A 10,306-nucleotide genomic window follows, 5' to 3' on the forward strand; every position below is an offset into this window, starting at 1 on the left:
CCTGCACTCTAGCCTGGGTGATAAAGTGAGACCCTATCTCAAAAAAAGAAAACCAGCTTTTGGAGGCAGTGTGGCAAACCACATTCTACTTAGAGAATAAGAGGACGATTCTATAAGCTGTGTTATTGGTTATCTTTAGCTTTATTCTTTTTTTTTTGAGATGGAGTTTCACTCTTGTTGCCCAGGCTGGAGTACAATGGCACTATCTCAGCTCACTGCCACCTCCACCTTCCAGGTTCAAGCGATTCTCCTGTCTCAGCCTTGAGAGTAGCTGGGGATACAGGCATGTACCGCCATGCCCAGCTAATTCTGTATTTTTTTGTTTGGTAGAGACAGGGTTTCTCCACTTTGGTCAGGCCAGTCTCAAACTCCTGACTTCAGGTGATCCACCCGCCTCGGCTTCCCGAAGTGCTGGGATTACGGGTGTGAGCCACTGCGCCAGGCCAGCTTTATTATAGTAAGTACCACCTAGGAAAACCATTATTCCCTATTTTAACAATATGATGATAATGCAAATGCTTAGTGTAGATAGTATTTGCTTTTAAAAGGAGATAACTTTGTTTCTTGTTTTTGTGAAGTTGGCATCTATTTCTTTTTTTAATGAAAAATTTTTAAAAATTTGTGGTCTTGCTATGTTACCCAAGCTGCTCTTGAGCTCCCTGGGCACAAGCAGTCCTCCTGCCTCAGCCTCCCACAGTGCTGGGATTATCGGCGTAAGCCACTGCACCAAGCCCCATCTTACTGTTTAACACATTAACCTGAAAGGCACAGAATCTCATAAAATGTTTATTGATTTGGTCTTGGCTTATTGTGTAAGCCATTTAATAGCCAAAAGTTAGAATTTAAACATCTAAAATACACTCAAAATGTGTTCTTTTCCAATAACATGGATGTTCACAACAGTTGGTGTTACGTTAGAGCTAATAATTATACATTAATATAACTGTAGCACATTAACCTCAGAATTCTAGGGCTCAGAGTCAAACACTGCTAATTCATAGAAGGCAACAGCTTGTAATAATGAATCATAAAGCTCTTCTACTCTTTGTAGTTCAGTAGATAAAAACATCTGTCTGTAGCGGACTATTTTATCTGATGGGAAGAACACCCGAGGATTCGCCTTCAGTACAGAATCAAAGAGAAACTGCTTCACGAGCTCTTTTCCACTAGTCCGGGAGTCACCAATCATCAGTTCAAAATGCTTCCCCACTGCGTTTCGATTTATGCTCAGCACCTGATGCTGCCCTTCCTGGGCAAAAGTTTTATTCAATAAGGCATACAGCATGGCTTCCATGATATGAAAATGTAGCAGTATTGGAAACAGAGATGAGTTTTGAATGGAAAGTCCTGTTTTTTCCAGAACATAGAAATCTGCTTTAGGCATCTTTGAAATGATCGAGGAAATCTTTTAAAAGAAGGCAAAATAAAGGAGCAGAAATAATTCATTACATTTTATGTTTGGTCCCCTCTCTGTCCCACTTCTATTTTAAAATATTATAATTAGTTAACTTATACTATATCACTATTGACAATTTTGAAATAACTGAAAAAGCCATTTTATGAGCAGTCTGGTTCTGGTCATGGTTGTGTCACAACAACAGCTAAGCTATTTAGTCCTCCTAAGTACCAGTTTCTTGATCTGTACAATGGACTTCATAATTTCTAAAATCTGTATTGGCTTTAAGATTAGACAACTTAAAACTGTTCTATTAACCTTCAAACATTTTCTGGGATAGAGCATAGGGTTAGAATAACTAGCAAGAATCAATCACGTCTGCAACTGACTAATCACATCAGATGCTTGACTGAACCACAGATTTTATATGTATAATCAAGGTGATAATTCCTGCCCATTTCACAAGGTTTTGAAAACTCAAATGACACAATGTGATGGCATTTTGAAAAATAAGCTTTATAAATAAAAGACAGTGATAATGTTCTATAACATTTAGAATGAAATACCATTGATTTTCTCAGTATCTGCCTTTAAAAGCATAAGGCATTTCGGCCGGGCGCGGTGGCTCAAGCCTGTAATCCCAGCACTTTGGGAGGCCGAGGCGGGCAGATCACAAGGTCAGGAGATCGAGACCACGGTGAAACCCCGTCTCTACTAAAAAAAAATACAAAAAATTAGCCGGGCGCGGTGGCGGGCGCCTGTAGTCCCAGCTACTCAGGAGGCTGAGGCAGGAGAATGGCGGGAACCCGGGAGGCGGAGCTTGCAGTGAGCCGAGATCGCGCCACTGCACTCCAGCCTGGGCAACAGCGTGAGACTCCGTCTCAAAAAAAAAAAAAAAAAAAAAAGCATAAGGCATTTCTTGAACTAACTAAAGGTTGAATTTTTAAAAATCAAAGGTGATGGAAAACATAATAGGAACAAGTGAGTAACAAGTACCAGAAGAAAACCCATCTTTACTATTTTATTACATTCCTTTTGGGACCAGAAGATTAAACTACACTCTAGCAGGTAGGAATCTGGAGGTGCTGCAACTGCCTTACCTCTTCTAAGTAGACTGATGATGAGTATGATGTTCCCTTCATTAAACTCCAACGGTCACTTTGCTGCCAGTCCAGCACTGTCAATTTACGATCGAGGTGAGCCCAGGCAATTCTTCGAGTACCAAAAACAATAGATATGATACTATTAACTGCCTAAAAGAAAAAACTGGTTTAATTAGAAGTGTAAACATTTTTTTTTTTTCCTTTTTTTGAGATGGAGTCTCACTCTTGCCCAGGCTGGAGTGCAGTGGTGTGATCTTGGCTCACTGCAAGCTCCGCCTCCTAGGTTCATGCCATTCTCCTGCCTCAGCCTCCCGAGTAGCTGGGACTACAGGCACCCGCCACCATGCCCGGCTGATTTTTTATATATTTTTTTAGTAGAGATGGGGTTTCACCGTGTTAGCCAGGATGGTCTCGATCTCCTGACCTCATGATCCACCTGCCTCGCCTCCCAAAGTGCTAGGATTACAGGCATGGGCCACTGTGCCTGGCCAGAAGTGTAAACATTTTACAAATGCAAACATAATCTACAAATTCAGAATGCCTAACTAGTTTATGTAATATCAACTTATAGTTTATGAACTGAGAATTATCAAAGAAATGCAGGAGTAATTATTATTATTTTGAGATGGAGTCTCACTCTATCACCCAGGCTGGAGTGCAGTGGCACAATCGGCTCACCGCAACATCCACCTCCCAGATTCAAGCAATCCTCCTGCCTCAGCCTCCTGAGTAGCTGGGATTACAGGCACCTGCCACCACACCCAGCTAATTTTTGTATGTTTAGTAGAGACGGGGTTTCACCATGTTGGCCAGGCTGGTCTTGAACTCCTGAACTCAAGTGATCCATCCGCCTCTGCCTCCCAAAGTGCTGGGATTATGGGGGTGAGCCACTGAGGAGTAATTATTATTAAAAGGTAACGAACAGCAGTTTATAGATAAAGAACCTATACTCATCTCAACACCTAGCCCAAAGTAGGCATTCAAACTCAAGTGTAGCCAGGGTCTGCACTAGATACTAGGAAACAAACGTAACTGTACATTATAAGAAATGCCACCATAAAACTATTGTAGAGAGAAGTGATCAGGGAAGGTTTGCTGGAGAACTAGGAGAATGAGATGGTGCACGGGAAGTTATTTCACCCAGATATTTCACCCAGGAAAGATAGGCTGTTTGACATCTCAAACTCTGGCAGTACAATAAAGACTGAATAGGAAAAGGGCAGAGGACTAGGCAGGTGTCTAAACGTAAGTAACCTGCTTTATCCTGAGTGCTACAGGGGCCACTAAAAAAACAGAATGTTAAGGAATAACATAAGATTTACATTTCAGAAAAATCACTCATGGTGTAAAAGATGGGCTGGAGGGCACTAAAGGTAGGGATCTGTGTTAGGTACCTGTTATAACATGAGAAAGTATTAAGAATTGAAGACAATGACAGAAGGAAAAGAAACAGAGATAGTGGGAACAGAATTAATACATAGGTTTAATGAGGAGTCTAAGAATTCCAGTTTTATATCAGTGACTGAATGGCATCATTAATGATGAAGATGACCCTAGGGAAGGTGGGAAGAAATTTTTTTGTTTTGTTTTGGTTTGTTTTTAATGTATTAAGTTTGGGTTGCCTATAGGGCTTCTACAAGGAGATATATAAGTAATTGAATATCTAGATTTTGCTTCCTATCAAGTATGGGCTGACAATGAAGTACAATGCTATTACCTTTCCCCAACATGGCTCACTTAGTTATATTAACAAACTAATATGTTCTATAGATACAGAGGCAAATAAACAGGAACAATTAGTTCTATTCCCATCTCCCTTTCATTGCTAAGAACTGGATAAATGTCTTAAAGACAAAATAGTATAGATGCCCAAAATACAGACCTCCTATTGGTTCTTTTCTTTAGCTCAGTGACTCTCAAGCTTTAGTGTGCGTAAGCATTACTAAACCAGACTACACACAATACTTTGTGGGCAATCGATTTTCTCTTAAAGGATTTTACTGCATGACTTATGTCTCCATAAAAACTGACTTTAGAATCCAGCCCCCTAAATAAGATGCAACTGCACTATAATCTGGATATAAATAGTTTTGGCCATGAATTTGGATAAGAATCCTCCCTGAAAAGTTTGGTTGAAATATGTTCCAGATCAATTGCAGCAGTTCTACCTGGAGTCCATGAGCGGACTTAACAGAATCTGCCAGTCCTCTGAAACTGCAGTATTCTGTGTATATGTGCTATATCTTTTTCTACAGGAAAAGGGTCCACAGCTTTCATCAGGTTTTCAAAAGTACCCATATTCCTCAAAAACCTGGGAGCCACTGGTCTAGAAAAAAATGGTGCTTATGATTTTTATGAGATAATGATTATCAAGCAATGTTACACAGGACATGAGTTCCTCTAAAGTTTAATATTTGAATGCTGTGTCCAGGCGTAGTGGCTCACACCTGTAATCCCAGCACTTTGGGAGCCCGAGGTGGGTGAATCACGAGGTCAACAGATCGAGACCATCCTGGCCAACGTGGTGAAACCCCGTCTCTACTAAAAATACAAAAATTAGCTGGGTGTGGGGGCGTGTGCCTGTAGTCCCAGCTACTCAGGAGGCTGAGGCAGGAGAATCGCTTGTTCCTGGGAGGTGGAGGTTGTCGTGAGCCAAGATCGTGCCACTGTACTCCAGCCTAGTGACAGCGCAAGACTCCGTCTCAAAAAAAAAAAAAAACAAAAAAAAAACTGTGTCAAATATTTGTAGTACTTATTTTTTTAAGATAATGGAAAAAGAAGTGCTTTTAGAAAGGCCATAACCCATCTTTGCTCCTTAATTTCTCATTAATCCCAACATCACCCTTAGACACAGCCTAGTATCTCCAATGACACTCCTCTTAAATAAGCCTTGCCTAGACCTGCTTCTCAACACTAACTGTTCTTTCTACCTAGAATCCCCTCCTCTCCCAGCCAAAGGATCTCTCCTTTAAGATCTAAATTGAGTTTTTCCAGTAAACTTTCCACAACAGTCACAGCCCATTGTTTTCTCTCCTCTCAACTGCCAATTTACTATCTGTACATCTCATTATTTGGTAGTGACCATATACTTGCCAACTAAACCTGAAGAACCTTGTCTTAGCCACTTCCCAACCCAATGCCCAGAAGACTGCTTTCCAGAGTAGGTTCTCAAATATTAGGCAGTATAGCAGACATGAAGAATATACCTTAAGTCTTTCTCTTTCTATGTCTGGTTTGAGGAGCTTTCTCAGGAACCGGTTTTCCAGTAACTTTCTTTTTTCCCCTCCAGTCTTTGGACAAAGTATGGAGTTACAAACTTGAACTGTACTTTTATACTTAAACAAGGGCACATTCATTAAACTCTCTAAATTCTGAAATCGCCCAAAGTTTTCTCTGTGCTTTACGATATTGATGGACCTTCTTCCACGAAGCAATCTGAAAGCTTCAAGTTCTTTAGTAGATGCTGTATTCAACACATGCAAGATGGAAGCCTGCTGTTCTGAAGAGAAGAGCTTGTCAAGTGCATTTTCAGGCTCCTTTGCATTTTCATCACAAAATGTAACATTGGGAGTAATTTTCTTAGGTGTAGTGGATTTTTTCCGACAGCAGGAATTATGTAAGACCCGGAACAGGGATGACCTCGACGGGGCCAGAAAGCATCTCCACCTCTCTAAAAGGAAAATGTAGCAAAATGTAAGTTGGATGTCCTACTTCCTTTAGTGTTAGTTGCAAGCTTGACTAGATCCTTTGCAAAGTCACAAATACTTTCCCGGAATTTAAGAACTAGTAGAGGACAATATTAAATTGTCCTGGAGAATCATCTTTAAAAGAGGATTAGTTTTTAAACTATATTACATAGAGTTTTAAATACAGCTTTTGTTGTTTCAAGAGATGTCTTCCGATTTTTATGGGTCAGTCCAAAGTTTTACTACCTAGAAAACTGTATTTTACACCCATTAGGAAGAAGGTAGTTGAAATAATTATTCCAACTGCTTAACGTTTTTGATATTTTTAATTTAGAGGAATCTTTTTGTAACTAATATTTCCTGTTAAGGTTTGTCTTAGGCCGGGCGTAGTGGCTCACGCCTATAATCCTGGCACTTTTGGAGCCGAGGTGGGAGGATCACCTGAGGTCGGGAGTTCGAGACCAGCCTGACCAATATGGAGAAACCCTGACTCTACTAAACATACAAAATTAGCCGGGCGTGGTGGCGTATGCCTGTAATCCCAGCTACCTTCAGGAGGCTGAGGCAGGAGAATCGCTTTAACCCGGAAGGCGGAGGTTGCGGTGAGCCCAGATCACACCATTGCATTCCAGTTTGGGCAACATGAGTGTAACTCGTTTCAAAAAAAAAAAAAAAAAAAAGGTTTCTCTTCACTTCCATTTTCACATTTTAGTATCTCATCTGGTGGAACTGAATAAAATTAAATTTTATACGTTTATAAGAAATGTTTCGCCGGGCGCGGTGGCTCAAGCCTGTAATCCCAGCACTTTGGGAGGCCGAGGCGGGCGGATCACAAGGTCAGGAGATCGAGACCACAGTGAAACCCCGTCTCTACTAAAAATACAAAAAATTAGCCGGGCGCGGTGGCGGGCGCCTGTAGTCCTAGCTACTCAGGAGGCTGAGGCAGGAGAATGGCGTGAACCCAGGAGGCGGAGCTTGCAGTGAGCCGAGATCGCGCCACTGCACTCCAGCCTGGGCAACAGCGTGAGACTCCGTCTCAAAAAAAAAAAAAAAAAAAAAAAAAAAAAAAAAAAAAAAGAAATGTTTCAGCTAAGTGGTAGATTTAAGGGCAGTTTTATTTTCTTCCGTACACTTTTCAAGATTTCTACCATGACGTTTTTGCAAGTATGAGAAACACCATACAATGCATAACTTTGTAAAACCAGTGGGAAGTCACTCTAACATCGCAGCCACAGGAAAGTAATGCGGCCAGAGGTAAGCAAGCGGCTGTGAGAATCTGAACCATCCGCCCACTCTGAGGAGCCACCTGTGGAACCTGAGGCCAGGGAAGCACAAATGTTCCGAAAACCGCCCCGTCAACTAGGCTGGGGCTCCAAGAGAGGGGCCTGAACAAGGGACATGAGGGACATGAGGAAGGAAACACTCCAGGTTCCTCCAGAATACCTCCAGCCCTATTCCATTAGCCTCTAGGGTCAGAGGCTAGTGACAGACAGGAAACTACCCCAGTGTGCCAAGCACCCTACCTCCCGCCATGAAGAGGGTAGGGCCGCTCATCTCCAAATTGAGTCAGTAGGTCTGGTCTTCCTCCATTGACTTCCGGTTCCTGCGTGCTGCGCCCAAAAGCGCTCGGCCTGCACTCGGCGGAAAGGTTGTTGTCCAAGCGGCGTTCCGGCGCAAGGCCGGAGATGTGTCCCGCTGAGCAGTGGGTTGTCTGCGTCTGCGCTGCCGGCTTCCGAGCGGGCGCCTGCCGAGGCCCTGGCCCCGGATTCCGAGTCCCGGGCTGGCCGGCAGTCTTCTTCCACTGCACCGGGGAGACGTTCTTGCCCCTCCCGACTCCTGAGAGCCGCTAGGCCGAATCTCCAGGAAGGCAATTCGGAGGCCAGTGTTAGTCTCTAGTGGGCAAAGTCCCTCCTTCGTGGAGACTCCCTGGGTTTCTCGTAGACACTTAGATTGAGGAGCTCCTGTTGGGGCCCAGCCTGTGGCGCCGGGAGCGGGATCTGGTGGGGGCAGCGTAGACAAGGTCCTCAAATAACCTTTTCACCAGATAGACTGGAATAACGGGGAGAGATGCGAAGTGTTTCAGGAGCTCAACAGGGAAACAGGGCAGGCAAGGGATTAGGGAAGGGCGAGGGAGGAGGAGATTGCGTTGGCGCTGGAGCGGTATTCCACTTAGAAGGGATAAAGGGAGATGAATGTGGCGCCGAATTGAGTTTGTCCTTGAATGCTGGGTGGAGCAGTTGAATACTCCACCAGGGAGGAAAATGCCTGAAGTCCCCGAGGTTTATGATTTGCAGAGTCAGACTGGAGATGTGTTTCTAGAAAATTGGCCATATACTGTATACCGAATGTGAGGCTGGATTGGAGGTGAAGAGCCTGGCAGCAAAGAGAAGTTGCCTCTCCTCTTCCCAGGGGAGAGGCAACCGTAAGGATTTTTTTCTTTCTTTTTTTTTTTTTTTTTTGGACAGTCTTGCTCTGTCGCCCAGGCTGGAGTGCAGTGGTGCGATCTCGCTGCAACCTCCGCCTCCCGATTTCAAGCGATTCTCGTGCCTCAGCCTCCCGAGTAGCTGGGATTACAGGCGCGCGCCACCACGCCCGGCTAATTTTTGTATTTTTGGTAGAGACGGGTTTCACCATGTTGGCCAGTTTGGTCTTGACCTCCTGACCTCAGGTGATCCGCCCACGTCGGCCTCCCAAAGTGCTGGGATTACAGGCGTGAGCCACTGCGCCCGGCCAACCGTAGGGAATTGAACCTGGGAGATGTAAGGAGAGTGGAAAGAAACGGATTCTTTCTGGAAGATGGGGAGCCAGTTTTGTGAAAAACGGGGAATTCCAGGAGGGAGGGAAAGGTGATGAGTTTGTGTTTTTATGAGGCAGCAATGGATTGATTGTTTTGTGTCTGGAAGGCAGTGGGGATGTGGGGGAATCATAAGTATTAATAAAATGTGCTGGTTGGGAGCAGTGGCTCGAGTCTGTAATTCCAGCACTTTGGGAGGCCGAGACGGGCTGATCCCTTGAGCTCTCGAGTTCCAGACCATCCTGGGCAACATGGCGAAACCCCGTCTCTACTAAAAAATTAGCCGGGTGTGGTGGAGCATGCCTGTTATCCCAACTACTGAAGAGGCTGAGGTGGGAGAATCACCTGAGCCCGCGAGGTAGAGGTTGCAGTGAGTGGAGATCGTGTCACCACACTCCGGCCTGGGGGACAGAGCCAGACCTTGTCTCAAAAAAAAAAAAAAGAAAAGAAAAAGAAAAGAAATTTTCTCATAGGAAGTCTAGGTACCTTGGCAGTTTCTGGGGAACTTACGAATCTAACAACAAATTACATCAACTTACGAATCTAACAAGAAATTACATCAACTTTTTCTGCAAAATCAGGAGGAAATAATTTCCTCAACTGTAGGGCTTATTCACCTTACTGAGATGTTATGATTGAATTGCATCCCTCAAAACAAATTTGTTGAAGTCCTAATCCCCAGTACCTTATTTTTCCAAATAAGGCCATTGTAGATGTAACTAATTAAAATGAGGACACGCTGGACTGGGGCAGGGACTAATCCAACATGACTGCTGTTCTTATGAGAAGATGGCCCTGTGAATGCCATGTGAAGATGGAAGTGGAGATTGGAATGATGCATCTACAAGCCCAGGAAGACCAAGTGTTGCCAGCAGTCACTAGAAACTAGGAGAGAGGCATGGGCCAGAGTCCCCTCAGAGCCCTTTGAAGGAACCAGCCCAGATAACACCTTGATTTTGGGCTTCCAGCCTCCTGAACTGGAGAGAATAAATGTCTGTTGCTTTAAGCCACCCAGTTTGTGGTCATTTGTTACAGCAGCCCTAATAAACTAATACGTGAGGCCATAAGAAGTCCTGGTGATGCTTTCAAAGACAGTCTGAGTCGCTAGCAAGACACACTTTATCACTTACTAACTGCATCACCTTAGGCAGTTTCTTATCCTCTCTGAACCTCACCTTCCTCATCTGTAAAACAGAGTTAATGGTACCTACTGCACAGGGCTGCTTGGAGGATGAATGAGAAACTGGATGCAAAGAACCCAGCACAAGATAAGAGTTCAATCAATGTGGTTTTCCCCAGTAAAGCATCCCCCCTCTTCTTGAGAAAT

The 10,306-nt window shown here is 43.9% G+C and overlaps 1 protein-coding gene and 1 long non-coding RNA gene across 2 annotated transcripts; one reads left to right on the top strand and one right to left on the bottom strand.

Moving 5' to 3' along the window:
• Positions 1-773: 773 nt before the first annotated feature.
• Positions 774-7,781, bottom strand: TEFM (transcription elongation factor, mitochondrial). The gene is made up of 4 exons (XM_001112593.5): positions 7,709-7,781; positions 5,706-6,169; positions 2,497-2,649; positions 774-1,405 (listed from the first exon to the last, which is right to left on the bottom strand). Exons 1-4 carry the CDS (start codon positions 7,737-7,739, stop codon positions 968-970), a joined length of 1,086 nt encoding a protein of 361 aa, XP_001112593.3. The 5' UTR covers positions 7,740-7,781; the 3' UTR covers positions 774-967.
• A 93-nt stretch (positions 7,782-7,874) lies between these two features.
• LOC114673090 (uncharacterized) lies at positions 7,875-10,049 on the top strand. The gene is made up of 2 exons (XR_013406285.1): positions 7,875-8,069; positions 9,769-10,049. It is a non-coding gene; the product is annotated as an uncharacterized LOC114673090 (long non-coding RNA).
• The last annotated feature ends 257 nt before the right edge of the window (positions 10,050-10,306 follow it).

This window comes from Macaca mulatta, chromosome 16, assembly GCF_049350105.2.
Source record: "Macaca mulatta isolate MMU2019108-1 chromosome 16, T2T-MMU8v2.0, whole genome shotgun sequence".
Lineage (NCBI taxonomy): Eukaryota > Metazoa > Chordata > Mammalia > Primates > Cercopithecidae > Macaca > Macaca mulatta.